The sequence below is a fragment of the Gavia stellata genome, chromosome 6 (genome assembly GCF_030936135.1).
Source record: "Gavia stellata isolate bGavSte3 chromosome 6, bGavSte3.hap2, whole genome shotgun sequence".
NCBI classification, from domain to species: Eukaryota; Metazoa; Chordata; class Aves; order Gaviiformes; family Gaviidae; genus Gavia; species Gavia stellata.
The window spans coordinates 41,135,027-41,157,201 of record NC_082599.1 but is presented as its reverse complement, the minus strand read 5'-3'; the positions used below and the strand labels follow the sequence as shown (position 1 = coordinate 41,157,201).

The following is a 22,175-nucleotide window of genomic DNA, read 5'->3' as shown; positions in this document are numbered from 1 at the left end:
ATATTGGAAATCATTTGAAAATCTTTACAGAAGGTAAACTAGAACTAGCACTCACCTTCACCTGCTGCAGGATGGTTTTTAATGTGCTGTAAAGTTGATCCGGATCCTTGGGCTCCTTACTTGAAAGAAAATATGAATAAAAAAAGATTAGCTTGAATCCCTTATCTTCATTCCTATGACGTGCATCTTACCTAAAAGCAACTCCAAAGTTTCAAGCATGGAAGAAATAAAATATACAAAAAAACCAAAAAAACCCCCACCCAACAAAAGAAAAAAAAACCACCAAACCCAAACCCACTTAAGAACTCATCCCTTGCAGATTATTTATCTATTTTTCAATGAATGGAAGGAAATATCAAATGACATTGTTTAAAGACTTTTCTCAAAGGAATCTCCAGACTGTTTCATCATTTTGCTTTGTGCAGCACTTACCCTCTTTCTTTTCCGCTTGGTTTCCAGCCAGTCTCTCCTGTACACCAACAACATGAGAGATTACATGGGAACTACAGTAGTCAAAACATTAACTGAGTTATTGCAACTCTAAAAAGATAAGCCATTTCAGCACTGCTGCAGTAAAATGGGTTTGTTTTAATAAAAGCTACTCCTAATAAATAACACAACCATCTAGCCTACAGCCCCATTCCATTTCCTACACGTCTCTTCCTCCAGACTGCTGAAAAGATTCTAAAATATTCCTACATGAAAAACACATTTTTTCAATAATTCAATACATATTTTACCACTATCTCTGTAAAGAATAATGATGTCAAAGTTATCCAACTTGATTCCCTAGGGCCAGAGAATAAAATGCAGAAAAGCACAGCTGAAAAAATCCCCCAAAAGATGATACTTAAATGTTCTAATTGTGTTTTGTCCTGTAAGTCCATGTTTAGTACAGAACACATCCTTGTACAGGAGTGCAGCGCATAACAGTGGTGCCAAAGGGAAATTGATTTGTATCGCAGCGTAGTCAGGAAAGAGGCATCACATGTAAATAAAATTACACGCAAGTACATAAAAGAGGATCAGCCCGGGATGCCTTGGGGAAGTCTTGAAAACAGCAAGTGTACTGGACACACAACAATTTTCATAGAAATCAAATCAACAGACCAAACCAATTACATTTTAATCAAAATGAAATACGTGACTACATTAGTATTTCTAGTCTTGGACCTTTCTTGAGCTGTTCTGCTTTTGTTCTACATTAAAAGAGGTTGATACATACTAATTCCAGGAATGCTTTCTATAGGAATCTGCCGTACTCCATCTTTGAAGCAAGAAAGACCAGGATAAACTTTTCGTATCTGAGCTTGTTTCCTTTCTATGAGCTTTTTAATGATCTGTAATAAAGCAGCAGAGAAAACAAAAAATAGTTTGCTCAAAAGTAACCCAGAGGATTAACGCAGAACTGTGATGAACAGAAACACTCTCACTTCCTAATCTTATGGTCCTTACAGATGCCCTGAAGGTGGTAACAGGGGTGAGCTACTGGCCGAACACTGGTTCTGCAGATGAGGCTACCAAGTATCTCAGCTGCCTATTTAGGCGTAAATCTGGAAGAAAAGGAGTCATTGCTTGCTGTATTGATCACAAGCTGCACAGCTCCTGGGAAGGTGGCAGCAGAGGTAAGGAAGGAAATTTCCTGGAAGCAGGTTTGGGAACTGGCTCTAGTTCTAACAGCTGGTGCTTCTGAACTGCTTCAGCACAGCCTGGTCAGAAATTTCAAGGCACATACTGAATGCACATATTTCAATGCACATATATGTTCATATGCCAAAATTTTAGAAAGACTTGTTCACTTCAAAGTCTCCATATAACTGTAGGAGTCGCTTAGTATCAGTCAGAGATACTCTTACCAAAGATTTTATTTCAAGGAAGTCAGAACGATGCCACTCTTTGGAACCGATATTCTACTCTGCTTATAAATGCCAGAACAGGTTTTCCCAGTTCTGGGGTACACTCTGTTCTGCTTTGTAATCTCATTACCTCAATTTTAAGTAATTTGCTTTGGTGCTCTTGATGCACCCTTAGACGCTTACCTAAGCTTTGTGTGTCCTGAATATGTCACTTTCAAAATGGCTTACTTCATAACCCGGAGTAAACAATTGCACAGCCATTCAGACCACCACAGTTTGAGAGACTATTTTCTTTGGAAATAATAAAGATAGACATATTTTTATTTTTAAGGACCTTCACTCCCCCACACATAGTATTTTCTCTCAAAGAAGAGGAAAAGAAAAAAAAATAATCAGACTTTCAATGAGGTTACAAATGTTAAAGAGAAATACAGTATACAAAAGCACCATGGCCAGATTCCAGCGTAATGTCAAAATACTTTCGAACTAATTGTTAAATCCACCTTAAACCCTTCTTACAATTTAGGAACTAGTGCCTCTTCCTGAATAAAACAAACTATTCAATCAGTAACACTGATTACTCACAAGTCAGCAGGTCACAAAGCTTTACATAAAGGGATTTTTCATATTTTTTGGAATGACTGTAAGTGAGCTACAAATCAGGCAATGCAAACTCAGAAATGATGGTCTGTGACCGGTACCCTGTGTCGGGTGACATGGTCTTAGCAGCCATAGGCATATACTCTAGTTCTTTAAATAAAAGCTTACATCCCATGAAAAGCTTCACTTCTAAAAGGCCAAGACTAGAAAAGTCTGATTGGCCGTACTGGCCAATACAGGCAGCAAACCAAATCAGTACGTAATCCCTACTGTCAACATTCAAAATTCTATTTATGTACAGGTATCATCTGCATTGCTTTTGATTTGAGCAGACAAGTGAACACTCTTCATAAAGCTGCAGCCTGTGAGGGCTATTTCTAAATTTCCTCGGAACAGGGAGAATAAAAAGCCTGATCTGTGTTTTGAGTGTCAAACAGGCAATCCTAAAATGCACTTCCAAAGGTGTATATATTTATTCTCAGAGAAGATACAACAGCATAGATCAGTGTATACTAACAGCTTTCTTTCTAATAATGGTAGACATGAGATGGCTGGAGGACCAAAGCACTTTATTTCCAAGTGGATTGTCTCCAAGTGCTTTGGAACAATATGGACATCCCACCAAAGGAGAGAGTGAAGAATGCAAAAAAACGTATGCTAATAAAGCAGTTCCAGAGCCAAAAATCTTAAAAAGTAACTTAAGCTTTTGGAAGTGGCATGTTGATGGTTGGACCTAGAAGTGTATTACTGCAGTTAAGCATGCCTCAGATGTAACAGGCTACAAGAGACACATCCACTATCCACCCACCTTGACAACATCCCATCCCTGAGGGGAAGGTAATATGTCCAGCAGTAGACTGGGATCTGAATAGTAACCCAACTTTTTCTATGTTGTGTGGACACATGAAAACTTTCCCAGTGAGTGAAGTTAAGAAACCTTGTAAACTAAATGCATAGCACTCGGATATTGTCTTTCTTTCTGCAAGCATGGGCCAAATAGTTCTATTGGAAGGAAGATTATTGTTCCATAAAGAAGCATTTTAACAAAATAAGAAGTCATGAGATTTGACCAACCTTGAAAGAACAAATTATCCTTGTAATTTGTATTTCTTAAAAAAACCAGGAAGATATTTAAATACAAGTGGAAACTTCTTAATTAGTTTGCTAATAAACTGCCTCATTATATGGAATATTGTTATGGACTAAATAAAGAACATCCCACACAAACTCCAAAGAGTGCCTGTAATTTAAGACAGACCACCCTTGATTTGTATATTAAAACAGCGTCAGAAAAAACAATCCTCTTTCTTTCAAGTAAAATACAGGACATGCAGTACAAACAATCCATTCAAAAGTCACTCTAACGAACACTACTGCCATGGCCGGGGGTGGGGGTGGGGGTGGGGGGGGGTGGAGGAAAAATTGGCAAAGCTGCAGAACAAATCAATCTAACAAGATTTTGCTTAGTTATCATCTATGTCAAAATTTAGCTATGAAATACTCCTCAAAGTATAGTACTTTTCAATACTTCTGTTATTGTAAAGTTAGTAAAGTAGAATTTAAGGCGTCAACTGCAAAATTACGGCACTGGGACTTGAATGAAAGAATTATTCTAACTAATAAAAATATACATTCCAATGTTTTAAGCACTAAAGCAAAGAAGAGAGCTAACCCGGCACTGACTGAACTGTTTCTAAACATATGAACAGATTATAATGTTCAGTGTTTCATTTCAGCTTTTACCTCTTTTTGTTTTTTAATGATGACAGAAAATTCCGTGTAGGGGATCCTTGGATTTAATTCACATCCCATTAATGTGGCACCCTCATAATCCTTGATGTAGCCAACATATTTTGCTTTTGGTACTTTAATATCTTTGGAGAAACCCTGAAGAAAAAAAAAACCCCTCAAGCTGTCATGATGCCATTTTCCTTTTACATTTATTTTAACTGAAATGCTATGATGATTTAGAACCAAATTCATCATAATGTTAAAGTACAGGCAATGCGATGGAAAGAGTTACAGACCGTGGTTCATAGTGTTGCGAACACCTTCTCATGGGAGTCACTTGCTACAAGAATAATTCATTGCTTATATGCATAGGAAGAAAAGGGAGATAGGAGACATAAAGAGATGGAGGAAAAGATTTTTACTATGGTCAAATTTACTGGATTTTTCCAAAAATTTGCTATTTTAATATTAAAGGATGCCAGTCCTGTAGTCATTAGTAAAGGAAAGTTGTTGTTGAAGTCGATGAGATGACAGTAATTTTATAAGCCAGAAAAAACAATTTTTTTTTTTACTTTTGTATTTCAATTGAAAAAATAAAATAACAAATCCTATTAAAAGTTCCAAAGTTATACTACAGTCTTCATACATTTCAATAGTTAATTGAAAAACAAACCCACAAAAGAATTAACCAAGACAACAAAAAGCAGTATAGGACTCTCATTTTGGCTGCATTTTATTCTTCTGTTACAGTGGTATCTATGAAAACTCAGTAAAAATCAGGAACCCAACCAGGACTTCTGCCTCACAATTTACCATCAAAGGCTTCAGACTTACATGGAGACTGAGCACCTTTGAATTGGGGAAGGGACATTTCAGATGTGAAAAGGGTCTGTCTGCACAGATCTGATAGCAGTATCGCAAGCCCAGCTTTTATTCATTTTGAATGTGTGAAGAGCACGTTCTACCAGTTTTAGATACAGAATCATAGAACAGCTGAGGTTGGAAGGGACTTAAGGAGGTCATCTAGCCCCATCCCGGCTGAGAGCAGGTCTCATCAGATCTGGTTGCTCAAGGCCATGTCCAGTCTTGAAGACTGCCAAGGACAGAGGTTCCACAACCTCTCTGGGCAACATTTTCCAGTATTTCACCACCCTTAGGACAGGAAGAGAAAAAAAAAAAAATTTCCTTCTATCTAGTTGCAATTTCCCATGATCCAACTTGTGTCCATTGCCTCTAGTCCTATTGCTCTACATCTCTGAGATTAGTCTGACTCCATCTTTGCTCTATCACCTGACCAGATAGTTGATACCTGTTTAATCTATCAAATCTGTTTGACAGATGAGATATCACAATCTTTCCTGAACTTGAACCTCATGCTTCAAATCAGGAGGAGTTGCGAGCACAGGTCAAGTAAGTCCTAGTCTGCCACAGGTAGGTCTGGTCCTTCTTTACACTTCTAGAATCAGTGAAGGAAGCGAATGAATAAAGAAGCAGCCAACCCATATTCAACTGGTTATTAGACTTGGCAAATTATAGGCTATACGGTACACCTATATTCAGATGATTCCGTCAAAGTAAAATCCATTATAAGCCAGTATCATTACACAAGATGAACACAGAGCACATTTTGTAGATAAAAATAAACCATAGAATTGCATATGCATTTTATCCAACTACTTTGTCATGTCTAGTTGTTTAGTTCATCACTGCTAGACGTTAACCTCTTGCACCAAGTAATTTCTTACATTGACTTACTTGTTTTTTGAAGTAGCCGATAGCGTATTCATCTGCATATGTGAGAAAGTTGAGAATGTTGTGTTTGATGTGGTACTCCTTCAGATGGTTCATTAGGTGAGTCCCATAACCCTGTATGAAACGTACAAGGAAAAGCCATTACAAAGCTTTTGGGGATTGCACATATCAGAAACTGTGGACCAAGGGTTATTACAGACTGATTTTCAAAATGCAGTCTTTCCTCTAGATCCTGTTTTAAATATTTTCTCATAACTAACTTGGTGAGGCGTACTCAAGATCAGGCTGTTTTCAGCCTTGTAAGGGTATCTTTGTCACTCAACAGGGAACACAAAATATCACTGCTTCTAGCATCTCATTCACTTATAATCTAAAAGAGACAAAAACCTAGACTGTCTCTAGGGGTAAAGCGTGTCTCTAAAGAGGTACACTGTCCTGAAAGCTGTAATTCAAGATGCACACATCTTTTTTCCTTTTAAGTTAGATATCAACTATTAATAGTCAAATATTTCACCAATAACAAAACTACATATATTGTAATAATAATTAGCCTTATCACTTAAAAATTGCAAAGCAGTAGGAATACCAAAATGACTCCTTCTAGAAGAACCCATTCTGAGACAAGATCTCTGTTTTACTGTGTTCTATGCACCTGTAGCAGAAACAGCCTCTGCCTCAAAGGATTTATAATCTGAATTTACGATAGGGCATAAAAGGGAATAGTGAAACAGTTATTACCATAATAAGCAGCAGCAAATTATTGAGTCCACAATCAAATAAATAGCTATGCCTTCTGACTGCACATAGGAATAATTTCCATTTTCATTCAACCCCAAAGTAAATGAAAAGTACCACTTATTCACATTTCCAAGTAAGCTATAGTCTTCCCCTTCTGCTCTGAGATGAAGAAATGTAAAATAGACAGGAAAGCCCATAATAATGTGTTGTTCCTGCATATGTTCCAATTTTAACATCATGGAGAATAACTGGACACTTATGGAAATATGCACGGAATGTTTTGGGGTACTCTGTTCTTGAAAACTGGGGAAAATTTTACTTATGTACGTAAGCCATAAAAATAAATTAGAAAATATATAGTTCTGATTTAATTCACAATTTAATAGCCTCAAACATGAAAATAGCCCGATGAAAGCAAGTTAGGTTATTGTTGAAGCTCAATACAAAGAATTGAGTAGTAACACATTTTCTTTAAAATCTGACTAATCTAGGTACAAAATTTGTGCATTAGTCCTTCCTTTCCAGCTAGTGTTTGGAGCATCTGGTATTCAGACCTCATATTCAAAATTAAGACCTCATATGTGTAAAAACAAGTACTTCTGAATTTGAGGACGCTCTTAAAGCCGTATGTTGAATTGTTGAAGTGGCACACATCATGCATGGCATCAAATACAAAGAAGTGGTTTGACCACTGACAACATGTTAAGTGGTACAGCATTTCTTAGAACTCAGAAGTGCTCAAGATAATGAAGAGACTTTCTAATTGCAAATTTGAGTTCTCAAATTCTTTGAAGAGGACAAAAAACTCTGAACCAAAATTTTTAATGAAACATGAGCTAGCCAAGTTCCACAATTCCCTTCTTATCAGCAGGGTGAAAGGAACAGCCTATGAGAGACTGACATTTTATTTACACCTGAAACACTGCAATTCATTCCTGCAATTCTAAAGCATCTAATCTCTGACAAGAAAATGTCAACTTTGTGTCTCAAAGAAATCCCAGCAATTACAACGACAATTACTTCACATATTTTCTGCTGACCTATTACTTTTATAACCTTCACAGGATTTATTCATTCTCACAAACACTTTCCAAACTCTAACAACCCTAAAAGGAAACTAAGCCATGTACAGTAAAATTTAAAATTATTTTGTAACATGGGATCAAACGATCTCAAAAATAATCCAACTTTTAAATATTACATATAAAGGAAAACAGTATCCATACTTCTTACTGCAGCCTCAAACTGAATTAAAATAGGAATTTATTTTTTCCCAAGAGCAGGCATGTTCACCCATGTGTGAACATTTAGCTTTTCTCAGTTACCTGCTGGTAGGGGTCACCTTACTTAGATAGGAATGCAGGAAAGCAAATTTTCAGAAATAGTCAACTGATACAGCGTGGCATCCAGAGAGCAACAGAAGAAATTGTGCGTTATGTGTGCATACGCAACCTAGGAGGCACTCTGAGGGGTCAGATTTATTTGCTCTATTATATTCTGAAAGGTTATTCCCAGAGAATCACAACACACCTTTGGCAGCCTAACTTGTGTTGTGCAGTTGGTTGTCTTAGTAGAATGAAAACATCTTTTATAAATTCATCAAGCTTAAAATAGAAAAGTATATTCCGTTAACATCTGCATTTGCTAAAACGCTTTGGATACTTTTATAACAGGCCACTGCTAAGTGCAGGAGAACGTTCCTCTCTAACACCAGAGTTGAATAAAATCAAATATAACCCAAGTACTAACAGTTGTCATAGGCTTTCAATCCCACTGTGTCACCGTTCCACACCCAGAGCTCTTCCCTTCAAAACAGAGCACACAATTTCTGCATGTTCAACTGCTACAAACTCTGAATTAATCCACATCTCAGCTGTAACAGTTTCAACTGAAGAACAAAGCTACAGCACCATCTAAAGGCAAAATCCTGAATCAAATGGTCATAGTTAAATCTACCTGTAGTCCCCGGGAAAGCGGGAGCAATCTCCTGTATTCATAGTGCTCTATATTCTTTCAACACAGCCGCTAATTCTCAGCACTCGGAGAACATTTTATGAAATTAACTCAAAAAAGAGTGTATAAGATGTGCTTATTTTGAGATGCAAAACTACACCTAATTTTTTTGATCTATCTCATTTTGATTGAAGTCATGTAATGCCACAAAGTGACTGAACAAAAATTAGTCACACACAAGCAATACATGGTTGACTTCAGTCAACCATGAGGTGTTACATTACACAGAGAGGCAATTGCTGAAGACAGAGGAGTGAATAGTCCAAGAGTGGGAGACTACTGGCCACTACTGTTGTGTTGAGAAAGATTTTATTTAATTAATTAACTACAAGTAATCCTACTATTATGGTGATGATTCTAAATCTGCACATTTGTTTAGTTTTTGTGTATTACATCCAGAATCACTATATCCTTCAAATTCTGTTTCCGTTTGGCAACTCAGCAATATATTCAGTGTGACTAACAAAATCAGGAGCATATGCAGTGGTGAATGGGACTCAAATACATTTAATAAATTCTAGTAGAGAATTATTTTACCTTAACTTGTTCATTGGAAGTCACAGCACAGAAAACAATCTCTGTAAATCCTTGGGAGGGGAACATCCGGAAGCAGATACCACCGATAACACGACCATCTTTTATTAATGCAAGGGTCTTGTGTTTCCTGAGTAGACAAAAATAAGAGTCACTTTAATCCATGTACATAGTACATAAAGTGCCATTACCCTCCTTTTTTCAGAAACTTGATTAATTTTCCCTGATGCAAATGCAATTGTATATGCCTCTGTTAAGTTAGCTGCTTGCATCTATAGGAGAGTTGCTTTGTTAACATCATGCTTTGAATTTACCATAAAATTCATCATTCATGCAGCAAGGTCCTGGCCTTGCCAAGTACTCCTAGATACCAGGGTAATGCCCAATAAATAAGAGTTGTGTTGCTTTCATTGAAGCTATTGCTGACAGTTATGCCATTGCACAGTTCTCACAATGATTTTACCCTGACTAAATTAGAAATTAATGGAGTTACAGGACAGTAAGTCCTTTCTAAGGGATTCCTGTTTCCTTGCATGCACTGTCTATAGCTAAGCTATCAGTTTCAAACGCAGCTGATGAAGCAAGAAATGGTATTTCATATTTAGTGGAACCAAGACCAGAATAAATATCCATTTCTGTTGCATTTACATTGACTGCCAGGAAAGATATAACGAGGTGCAATGTGAACTCTTGTATCAAGGATTAAGAATTTTAGTGTCATCCTCAAGGTCTGGAAAGATTTACACTGCATCAGTTCTCTGGATTATTCAATACACAATATCATATAAATTGTATAAACAATCAATACAGCAAATTTACAGAAGATACCGGTGGGGGCAGGAAGGAGGTTGGTACCAAAAAGTGAGCCCATTCAGAAAAAGGTAGTCTGAAGAGTAGTTATATTTTATGTGCCACCATTAAAGGAGATTTTATACATTTTATATAGTCTCCCTTTTCTTGTACTTATTTTGGTGCTTTTTATTTGTGGAATGACAGCAGCGGTGTGGTAGCTTGAGCTTTTAATTTTGTTTACTCATATTTGAGTTGTTTAAGGAACAAGATATAGTAAGGATGGCCATTTCAGAAATAAGAACATTAAAGGCAAAATAAGTAAGGTAATAGCTGAAAGAAATTTGGTAAGAGAACTGTTGGACTCCAGTATCTCCTACTTGACATAGGTTTGTGTGTACCCGCTACTCAGCGGAGGTCCCCAGTGTGCGTCCCTGGAGATTCACGGCAGATGCTGGGGTTCTCTGAGCTGTCCAGGCAATGTGCTTCACTTCCTTTGGGTCAACTGTTTGCCACAGGCGCATAAAGGAGGGCATTTTCTTGCTGTAGCAATATCCATACCTCTTTCTCAAGCACAGACTGCTTTCCAGACAGATATCTATACTGAAGGTCACTTAAACTACCAGCAGTTCCTCTCAGCCTACTAGAAGAGTCTTTCCCAGTAAGGGAGGACCTAGAGAAATATGGGAGAAGGCCATGGCTCAACATCACTACTTCAAAATTTTACTTCGATGTTCAGTTACAAGGGAACCTGTCTTCTTCAACCAGTAGCCTCTGCTTGAGATCACAGTGCTGCTAAGGCTTCTAAACTCATGCAAGGTCCCGGTGCTGCCTCCCTCTCCCTGCCGAGTGGAGGCTACCCTCACATAGGAGAGGTAAGAGTCTGGACTGGTGCTGGCCTTCACAAGAAGTGCTGTTCCCCTCTGAAGAACCCAGGAGAACGTCCCAAGATCAGTTTCCTGTACGTGGAGACCGAAGTCCTGTCCAATGGTCCCCAGCACTGAGCTGTCTGTGCTTCAGACCCAGCAGCAGCAGCGTTTGCTGGCACTGAGAGAGTATTGCTGAGGGAATGCTAGTGAGCCTAAAAGCAGAGGAAACAGTTCCAGAAATGTTTCCATAACTGCTGCAGCTACAACACCGGGCACAAAGACAGAGGCTGATATCACCGGCCGTGAGGAAGGCTCTTCCGCAAACCAGCTGGCTGCGATCAGCTCAGTCAGAGCTCCTTGGGGTCTCTGCTGACACACAGCAATGAGCCCGCAAGCATCCTCTGCTGCGATGTGCTGTGGTCAGTACAGCGGACCCCTAGGCTATCCTTGGGCATGGATCACTCAGAGGCAGAAATTTTGGGAGAACATACTGGCTGAGAGGAAGCAGGCTCTACAGGAAACACAATGGTGGAAAAGTGGACGCTTCTGAGGAGAACCTCCCTTTGTGCTTGCTTGAGCAGCTGAAGCACAATTCAGTCAGGACACTAGGGTGGGTGGAGGACCATGTGCAACCTGGGGATGCTGCTACAGCCAATGTGTCCCTTTTCAAGTGCCTGCGGTGTAGAGTTGCACCCAAAGCAAGACAGAAGACTTGCACTGATAAAGAGAAAAGCATTGTGCTTGGGTGAGGAGTGATTCAAAGCTTTCTCCCATGCTGACTTAAATGCTGCTGTTCTTCATAAATCCCACAAGTTCTTCTCATTGAAAAACTTCAGTCTCTGCTGCCATTCAGTTCACGATCTCCCCAGAGAGAGGATGGAGCAGCCTGCAAGTTAATATGGGCCTGGAAACCACTAGTAAGCACCATAATTACTTTCTGACTTTCAGTTCTAACATTCAAAAGTGTAAGATAGGTCAGAGTCTTCCCCCGCAGACCCACATCCCACAACGACAAGCCACCTGTCATTAATACAGCCACCGAGATGTATCTAATCCAATTAGATACAGCCACGAAGATGTATCTAATCCAATTAGATTGGCCAGGAGTTAGGGGACTTGAAAAGATGGGAAAAGGGTAGCACAGGCAGACCCCCCTCCACGCCACCTTGGCTGGCCCCTTCCCACACCCCTGCCTGCAACTAGCGGTACTCACGGATCAAAGACCAAGCGTGTGATGTACTCCTTTGGCATTCGAGGCAGCTGATGGGAGAACACATTCTGCAAACCAACCAGCCACATCATGATCTTCTTGTTGGGCTTCTGGTTCAAGGAGTTGCCAACCACGTGGAATTCGATCACCCCCCTGCGCTCCTCCAGCCTCGCCGCCTCGTCCCGGGCTGAGTGCGCCGAGAGGAAGTTGGTCTGCACCGCACAAAAGAGGAACAAAATCACATTTTGGAGATTTCACACCCTCGGACGGAACAGTCTTAAGGAACGAACAAATAAAACTCCCTCTTTTTTCCACGCTGCCTTTTTACAAAAGTAGAGCTGCTGATGATTATAATTTTTGAACAGAAGTAACACCATCAAATAAGCTGGATCCAAGTCTACACTACAGTGTACAAAGGCTTCTTCAAACTTCTTTTGGCAAAGGTTAGGTAACAACAGCGTTGGTTATGACTCAACAAGTTCCAACATCTCTCAGGGGACAGCAGTCATCCAGTTGAAGCCTATGCAATTAACTCTTCATATTTTCTTTAGTCTAGCCAGCTTGGGCAAAAGTAATGGATTCGCCTACGCATACTGCAAATCACATATTTTAATGGTGGTGCAGGCAAAGTCATATTTTTTCCTTTTGGTAGTGCTTTCCACTATCTACACCACTATCATAAGAGCCTAAAAAGAACATTTTAATTCCTACTGATTTTTCTGTTACATATCTAGTAATTGCATCCATATATTTGAATGGAGATGAAATTAATACAGACAATTTATTTAGCTTTTTTTTTCAAGATAATTTTACAATGCCAAAAGATCTCTGCATGCACATACTGTTTACTTTTTAGAACAAAGTTTGGCTGCTGGGTTTCTAGTCACTGCCAGCCCCAACAGCCAGACTGGCACAGCATTTGCAATACGCAGAGCCATCAGTCACAGTATATAGTTTGAGGAAGAAACGTAGGTGGTTCCAAATCTTCAGTAATCTCTAGCTGAACCTTGGCAAACAAGAGCTGCTGGCAAAACATAGCCTGGCGAAGGGAACAGAAGGAGGAAAAGCCAGCCAAAAAAAAAAAAAAAGAAAAAAGAGTGTGCAATTCTGTACATGGCACAATTCTGCAATTCTGTTTGTTTTTCTCTTCCAGCAGAAAAAAAGAGCAACTGTGGAAGATGGAGCAAATAACCATTTAGATCAGCCCTTCTGCACTAGACAGAGGTTTTAACTTTGGATCTTTCATTCTGCTGCAAGATTTAAACCCCATTTACCTTGTCTTATGAGCTACATCTATGATAAACAATAAAAAGCATACTCCGGAACTGTTCTGTAACAAAAGTACCTTGCAAAATAACCTGGGATCTACCTTTTTTACTATCACTAGTTTCTGAACCTCTTTGCAAACAGCACACAATGCATTGTAGAACTATTCTTCATGTTAATGATGCATTTCATCAATATTTTTTGCTTGCCTAATCATACTCTTTGAAAGTCTCTATTTTTCTTCCTAAGTTTTGTGGACTCCTAGCTTATCATGCTCTATCCATGTGGAACATATATTGAAAACAGACCATTTACAAACAGACCGGGTCTATGTACTTCTCACCTCTGGCCCAAGCATTGCTGCAGGATCTGTAATTGTTGACATTACTTCATTGATTAACTCAATAGGAATATCTCCTAAAACCCTCGGTCTTTTTGAATCCTCCAGAGAATAGGGTTCATTATTTTTTCTCTTTTCCCCTATAAACAAAAACCAGGACAAATTAGAAACAACCAAACTGTCACAGACTAACACTGTGAAGTCTAGCACTTCTGTTATATTCTTTAATTTGTACGCCAAGTTTAGGGATTTTTTTTTTTATTTCCTATAGAAAGAGAGAAAGAGAAAGAAATGGAATCCGAACAATACTTATCACTGCTTCAATTTTGTTTTTGCGCTGGGATATTAGCATGAACCAGGATGAATATACCTCTCCTTCTCCGATACCTCGGTAAATTCACAGTGAAACTATTTGCTTTTTTCTTCGCTTCAACATCCTCTGCAGTGAAACTTCTCTGCTGCCTTCTTGGAAGGTCAGTGCTCAATACACAAATTATAGTGTATACTTTGGGATAACATGAAAAAACAATTTGGAATTCACTGGAAGTAAGTATCCATTACAGATTTCTTTCACCCTTTTTATAAACCAAGCAGCACGTACAGTCTGACACATCATACATATTTGACTTAGAAAATCCATATGAAGTTTCCAAATCAAAATATACCATGTTAATTATTAGCTGCCCTACTAACTGCAGACCAACATGTAATATAGCAAAAGCAACTAGTTGAAAAAATTCATGAAAGAAAAGTCCACCAAGGACTAGTAGGTACAATAACACTGATAGAGCCAGGGGCTAGCTCAGGATTTATCCAAGCAGCAAACAGCCAAATACTAGGAAAGCATACAAACAGGAATATCACTCCATGGTTACCTTGTTCCTGTATTCTTTCCCTACAGATCTGCTACTGGTCATTGTCAGAGCCAGGATGCAGAATTTTGCCTTTGTGATCAGCACTTAGCAGTGAGGTAAGCTGGTTTGGTTTTGTTTGGTTTGTTTGGTTTTTTCCCCTAAGGAAAATCCACAATAGCTTTAAGATTGTCTTTCTGAAACAACCAGGTATTTTAGGTCCCACTATTTTGCATATCTTGTACAGATTGTTTTTCCACAGCTATAGCGCTCTAAATATATGAGGATCAAACTGTTCATTCCCCTTTTCAGACTTTCAAGCAGTACAATTGTTTTCTTAACAATAGAATTTTATCGTTAACCTCCCTTCATTGTGGAAACAGTTTATACCTATTCTTTATTTCTTACTTATTAAACAGCTATTCATATGTGAACGGACCTTCCTTCTTATTTCCCAAGGGATTAATTTCTTATTTTAAACCAGAATTTTTTGAAGCAATTTTTCAAAAGCTTTCTGGAAAGCCAGAAATCACACAATCCTTTCAGAAAACACAAAATCCTTTCCAAATGCTCACCACTTCTTTAACAGATACGTACAGTTTGTCAGTTCTAGAAAAGGCACACTGAATTTCCACACATCACATTACTCACACATTTATTCATTCAATTCTTAATCAGTTTATTAGTGTTTCTTCTAATTGTCTGAAATAGGACACTTACAATTAACAGTTTCCTGAATTCTCTTAGAACCCCTTTAAAAACTAGTTTTGCATCTGTGTGTTTCAATTCTGTAGTGCTGAGGGCAATTTCAATGACAGCTCAGCTGCACAACTTAATTATTAGTTTGTCAATTCCGTATTTCTTTTCACACTCCAAAAAATATAATTCTTCTAGTGACTACTTACTAGTCATTTTGCTGATCTGTAATAAAAAGAAATCTTCTACTCATTCCCACTTTTAAGACCATTTCCCAACTTGTCCCCCAAAGAAAGCTGCAGTTTAGGAGCCACCTTAAGTTCCTCTGTAGCGAACACTGAGGCTAAGAATTCATTTAGCTTTTTCTACTTCTTTGAGGACTTACTTTACACGAGCTTGTGATCATCTCTCTAACCTACAAACTTTCTTGACAGGCTCATTAATCCTGAGGTGTTTGAAAATGGGTTTACTAGGAGAATTTATGCACTTAACAGCCTTTTTTCCCCCCAAACTCTTTTTAACCTGACCTCATTTAGGTTTTAAATTTAACCTGGTTGGTGTGTTTGTTCTTTTCTTTATTGCTCAAATGTATGCAATTTCAGTACCTTGAAAGATTACAAAAAGAAAAAATGCAATGGCCCCTTCTACTCTGTCTTTATTTAAATGAAACCTTTTTTCATGGCTTCTAATACGTGTACTCCAAATAAAGTGTTTTTCAACAAACTCTGACACCAGCAGACCTTTCCCCATTTTAACTGAATTTAAAAAAAACATTTTTTTTTTTTCAAATACAGTTGCCATTTCTGTTAGTTAAACATTACCACAGCAGAGAAAAAAATATGTGTGTGCATGTCTTTTAGCAAAAACACCTCAAGGTCACTGTTGCAGAGTGAAGGCAATGATCACCATAAACTGCAACTACTGATAACATCGACAGAAGCCTAAAAGCAAGTCTCCCTCTTTGTTACCTAGGTTTGGGTCAAGGGCAGAAGAAACTTTGCAAGCAGGACTCATGTTCCCACTGTTGGGCTGCTCCAGAGATGAAGGACTTGAACTGTATGAAACAGACCTTGCAACAGGAGGAGGACTGATAACTGCAATGGCATAAAAGACAAACACAAAAAAATCAGGACATGGAACCCATTACGGTGCTGCCTGAAGGACTGTAACAACAAGGGACCCAACTTCACACCCACCACCTGCCAAGTAACAGCTAACGTTGTGCAACAGAGCAATGCCACCAGTTCGCAAGCGGAGACATTAAGAGCTTTATCTCAACATATTTTTCTAAACTTCTACCTAACAAGGGACTGTATTACTGCTGGATGACAGAGTTAGCTTTACTTCATTGCAAATATCAGGCTTTACTATTCTGCAGTGCTGAGCACAAGCTAAGAAAACAAATTTCCTTCACATACCTGCCAAGCCTGCTGGAGTTCAGCCTCATGAAAAGGCTTTTTGTAGGGGTCTATTGAAAAGCAAAATCTCATCATTCAGCTTCAGCTGTCCACTTTAACAGTGTCCAAAGACTGGTTGGACAAATCAAACTCAATAAAGGGAGAAGTTGTTGCACCAGTTAAGAGGATGAAACTATTATTTTAAAAAGCCACAGACTAACATCACTCCCTCTAATATTAAAAAAAAAAACAAACCCAAAACACCCCACTCATCCCACAATCATCCAGTTTTCATTTGTGTCAGGACTTTTGGCAGGCAGGTGGGGGGTTGAGGTCACAACTCGTAGTCTGGACACCTGCAGTCTTTCTCTTTGCATGCCTTTATCCTGGTGCCATCACCAGCAACAGCTCTTTTGCACCATATTCATGCCAAGAATCCAGTGCTTAAGAGCTGCACATTAAAATGTAGCACTGCAGAAATGTACATGATAGAATGAACTCTGAGAGCAACATGATTTTAGAGTTGCAATGAACTTGTGCCTAAGACTTAATTCACCAGTTCAAGGAATTTCTCATAAAAAAAAAAGCTTGTATCTGTCACTGTGGAATTTCCCTACTGCTCTAGGAAATTCACTACCAGATAAAATGCTGACATGATGGTTTTGTCAATTGATAAACAACAATTGTTTCAAAATACTGAATCGTTACAAAATATTGAATTAAATACCTCCAGTTTTCACTTCATAAAATACTGAAAATTGAAGTCAACCCCTGAACTGCATAAATGGATTTTAAATACTTTTGAGCAGATAGGAAGAGAAGGGGAAAGTGAAAGAAAACCATCATCAATGTCGCCCTGCAATTTTAGGGATGACTTATACCTCAGTACCCTAACCAAGGAAAAGTGAATAAGGCTGCAGAATAGCCAATGAGGCACGTGAGTAAGAAACAAAGCAAGGAAAAGCTATACAAAACCAAGAAAATCAAAGGCATGTGTGCAAAGGCAATAGGACATCTGATGTGGAAGTTCCCTACTTCCAGGTCCCTACATCCCTGCTGCTAGGGAGTCAGAGGACTGGCATGGGTCCTCATGTGAGGGGACCACTGTCCAGCTGGTGACCCACTGTGGCCATTTAACCGCTGACCATTATCACTTGCCTACGTTAAGCGCACTTGCGCTGCTTGAATACTCACTTGATTTGCCTCAGCACCCAGCCTGCTCCACTGGCACCTTCAATTAGCTGGATTTCACCATCAAAATGGGATCTTTATATGAGGAGGCACCAGAAAGTCAGACACCTGTGCTTACTCAAGGCAGACTGATTTTGGTATAGCCTGCTGTTTATAAAGCTGCATGTCTAAGTCTCATTCCCTAGAATTCATCACTTGTACAGGTTTATCTTTATATTCAGGTGCTCTCTAACCCATCACTAAATGCAAATTACCTGTCTGGATTCCCAGCTGGCCAGTTCGGGAACTAGACACCATGAAATCCTGATCCCAAATGGGAGAATTCTGGCTGTACACTTCTTCTTCCAGCATTGACAGAAACCTAGGCACAAAACAGGTGAAATATTAACTTAATAGGATCATTCAAAACATGCTCTTTTTCAGAATAAGCACTTGCAACTTTTTTTAATTTAAAAATATTTAATGATTCAGTAAGAAAATGCTGTTGGCCAATCCCTTTTTGAAAAATCACAAGCCAGAATAGGCATTAAGTATCTTAATCCAGTAGAGTGCTTTCACCTATGAAAATTTGCCTTTGATTATAAGCAATATTTATGTAATTCGCAAATGCAGAAAGAAACTGTTAAAATTACTTTTACGGAACAAAACTGTGCACTAATAAGAAAGCTATGAGTTAACAGATGCCAAGGTACTCGTGTTATACAATGATGACAAAATATGCCTATTTTGATAAACTGGTGTTTTGCAGATGCTGTTGCTTTCTGCCTCTTACAGATTTATAAAACACCAGTGTTAGTTATTAACAATGCTCTTTGGAAGATATTTTCATTCCTTTAAGTGTGCTACTGTAACATTTAATTGCATGTTTGTGCTTGCATAACAGTATTTTTAATCTTACTTTGGTACACTTAGAGAAACAGCATGATTTTAAACCTCTCTTAGTATTACTATACGTGAGAGAAATTCCACAGATCAGACTATCTATCACGCCTGCCTTCACAGGGCTAATACATCAGTTCCCTCCCAGAAGCAAGATAGCTGCTTATCCTATGTTGCACTAAAGGGGTTTTCAGACCAGAAGTTGACGTGGCACATTTTTACTCTCTAGAGTCATCTATATGTATAGAAACTGTCCAGCTGAAACCAACAGGACTGTTGAGTACGACTTTCTTGAACAGGATAAGGATTTTCAGGATCAAGTCCTACTCTTGTTTTTTATATATAGGACACTTACATCTAAGCACTGCAAGGTGCGGTGTTTCCTGCTATCTATAAGCTGATAATGGCTAAAAAGTTTGTAACAGCTATTTGACCATCTGTGATGGCGCAGAAGCAGAAATTAAGCCTTAGCAAAGGCTGCCTTTACAGGCAGCACAGAGACTCTGCGTTCAGACCCCTTGCTGACTGCTTCCTAAGTAGACACAGACACAACCTGTGGGTGCTCCCTTTGCCCAGGAAGGAGCGGCCAGGGCAGCCGGGAGCCCTGCACTGAAACCGGGCACCGGCTCCCTGCTCTGAGCCGCAGCTCCTCCGCTGCATAACACCAGCAGAGACACAGAGTGCTTCAGACAAGTACAGCCCATAAAACGCTATTCATATTTCCCACAGATCATCAGCAGACAGTGCTTGTCTTTCTGTTTTCCCCAGCAGAATATTAAGAGGAACTGCAGTAATAATAATGCTTTTCAAATTACTTTTCTAGGCTGTAAAAGGCAGTGGAAACATAGGGGCGTATGCACACCTCCTTCCTCCGCAAATCTGCTCCTTGTATCCGTGAAGTGTTAAATCCTTTTTTGTACCTATTTCAGGGCCAGATCATATCCTATTCCCAGATATACCCAAACATTCCTGTATCCATAACAGTCTACCCCAGGGACAGTTTATGCTTTTCAAAGTGGTAAATTACTATTAATAACAGTAGGAACAACAAATTCTGGCTCTACCCAACTTTGGAAAACTCATGTTGTTTTACATTCCCCTGAGCACTAACCCACTCTAGCCCCAGACAGCAGCTTGCACAGCATCAGTGCCACCAGCTCTACTGTAGGTTCAGTTCCTTTGTTGTTAGGAGGGACAGACTTAAAATATGGGCTAGAGAGCCAAGCCTCACAAAATAAAGATATTTTTCAAGTGATACACTATTTTAACAGGAAGCATACAATGAATGATGCTGTCACTACCACCACCCTTAACCAGCAGTAAAATGTTTGAAGTTAACGACTATCAAAGTTGAGCATATTTCGAAAGAAGTCATTCTCCCACACACCCCAATATGTACATTGTTGTTTAACTGTGAGAGATTGTCAACAATATTCCAGTACTGGAATAGGTAATCAATATGAAATTCATGAGTTTAGGATTCACTAATACAGCTTTATACTAACTACACTCTTCTTTGTCAAATGAGCACATCTCTTCTGAGACTGGGATGACTACTTCGTTCCCTATTACAATGTTGAATTAAACTGAAATTCTTAGGAGTATATAAACTCCAGTACAACACATTCTTTTTTACTGCTCCATCACAAAAGCAGAAGCGAGCATGTTTTTGGAGATCTGGACCTACAATGCTTCCAAAGACTACAGGGAAAGAAAGTAAGTGACCAACAATACCTGCTAGTAGGCAAATAAGCACAATCCCCCCGCAAGATGAATCACCCTTTTTATAAAGTAAAGCCCTAGGACAAAGCAAAACAAGCGGTGCGTACATAAAATACACTAGTTCAAGCTACGGCAGAAAAGAAATCTTCAGTATTTGTTACTGAATAAAAGGAGACATTATTTTAAGCTGCAGGTAATTTTTCCATTTCCACGCCAAAGTTGCATGCCACTGGTTAACCTTGAATGCAGGCACATTGCGACCCCTTACTTTGGAAAATGGGTGAGGATTAGTGTTCGTTTCTCTTGAGGAAGCTTGTCTTTTTCTTGCCTGGCCTGCTCCAGCAGTTGCCGTCTCATTACAGTAAAAACGGAGCGAAGTAACGTCCTACCGAAAACCTGGGTGGTTTCATACCGAGGTAGACTGTCACAGAACTGAGGGACGTTGCAATAACAAAGCCACCTGTAATGGGGAAAAAAAGCCAGATAATTATCACCGTCTAACATCTAAATTAATGCAATAAAACCACTACACACATCATTTATAACGCAGCTGAGAGCTATATGACCATATAAATCAGTTCCACATCAAGTCTGGACAGAGTTAAGCAGCATTTATATTGCCCAGTTTTTTAAAGAAATGACAGCCAAGTACTTTTAAGTCTCCATATATTATTTTTCTCTGCAGTCTAGTTTCCACAAAGTGCTCTTATTCCAGGCAGTAATCATAGATCACACAAAATTCGTGTCGATGTCAGGGATTCTCTCCACAGCTCATTCATTCAGCCTCCCACATCTCCTGCCCGTGACTCCAAAGACCAGTAGCCTGGCCCATTTTCCCCTCTGTAAACTTCTGCATTTCCTCACATAGATGCAAAAGGGGCAACACTTCTAACTATCTCCACCCCAATCCAACTGGACTCCCACCCCACTCTCCCAGCAGCTGGCTTCTTCCCATTACACCCTGACTTGATACTCTTTCATTTACCAGTAACTCCCTCTGTAGTGAGTTTTGCATTAAGAAGTACATATGAAAATACAGCATGTTGTGTTACTCTTCTTGGAAAAGGGATCATGGTACTGAAGAGGTAGATCAGGAGTACTCTGACTATGTAGGTCACGATATCTGTTAATTTTATAAACAAGATTTCAGTATCTGCGTGTAAGTGAACAGTCAATGGTATCTGTAGCTTTAACAAAATCAGACCACAACCATTATGACAGCTGCAACAATTTAAAAAAAAAAGTTAAGAACTGGATGCAAACCGCCTGTGCTGGATCCTGCACTGGTTTTCTCATCCACACCAAAAGTACAGCCTGTCTCAAAACTCTATCCCAAACTCTCGTGTCTTAATCTTTGCAAACACAGGAGTTGCAAAAGAGTTGTCAGATACAGATGTTCACAGACCTCTACTCCCCGTTCTTGGCTGATAAAGCACACCTCTCGAAACACAAGGCTGCGTGTGAAACTCTGATATAGTTTCACTCAAATCATCAGGTTTTCAAATGAAGTCGGTGACTGCAAGAATTGACGAGGTGCACCCGTGGCACACAGCGGCTTCCTCAGCACCCCGAGCAGTGCCTTGAACGCCACAGAGGGGAGAAGTTCATGCTGACAGGTTAGATCAGACAGAAAGAGTCAGCACTTTGGGTCGGAGGGAGCCTTAGGGACTGCAGGCAGGAAGGTTCGAGAAATAGCAAGTGACAAAATAATTAACAAAAAAAGTCACCAACCAGAGCCAAC

General features: G+C 39.3%; 1 protein-coding gene across 1 annotated transcript in view; it reads right to left on the bottom strand.

The window, feature by feature from the left end:
- The window catches only part of KAT2B (lysine acetyltransferase 2B), a 44,580-nt gene that overhangs the window by 5,176 nt on the left and 17,229 nt on the right, over nucleotides 1-22,175 (bottom strand). Inside the window, exons 6-16 of the mRNA XM_059818780.1 lie at nucleotides 20,703-20,894; nucleotides 18,088-18,194; nucleotides 16,214-16,339; nucleotides 13,702-13,838; nucleotides 12,096-12,304; nucleotides 9,228-9,354; nucleotides 5,943-6,053; nucleotides 4,200-4,343; nucleotides 1,226-1,340; nucleotides 433-469; nucleotides 56-119 (exon numbers count right to left, since the gene is read on the bottom strand). Of these exons, the coding sequence (XP_059674763.1) occupies nucleotides 56-119; nucleotides 433-469; nucleotides 1,226-1,340; nucleotides 4,200-4,343; nucleotides 5,943-6,053; nucleotides 9,228-9,354; nucleotides 12,096-12,304; nucleotides 13,702-13,838; nucleotides 16,214-16,339; nucleotides 18,088-18,194; nucleotides 20,703-20,894 (1,369 nt within the window). The remainder of the gene's footprint in view (nucleotides 1-55; nucleotides 120-432; nucleotides 470-1,225; nucleotides 1,341-4,199; nucleotides 4,344-5,942; nucleotides 6,054-9,227; nucleotides 9,355-12,095; nucleotides 12,305-13,701; nucleotides 13,839-16,213; nucleotides 16,340-18,087; nucleotides 18,195-20,702; nucleotides 20,895-22,175) is intronic.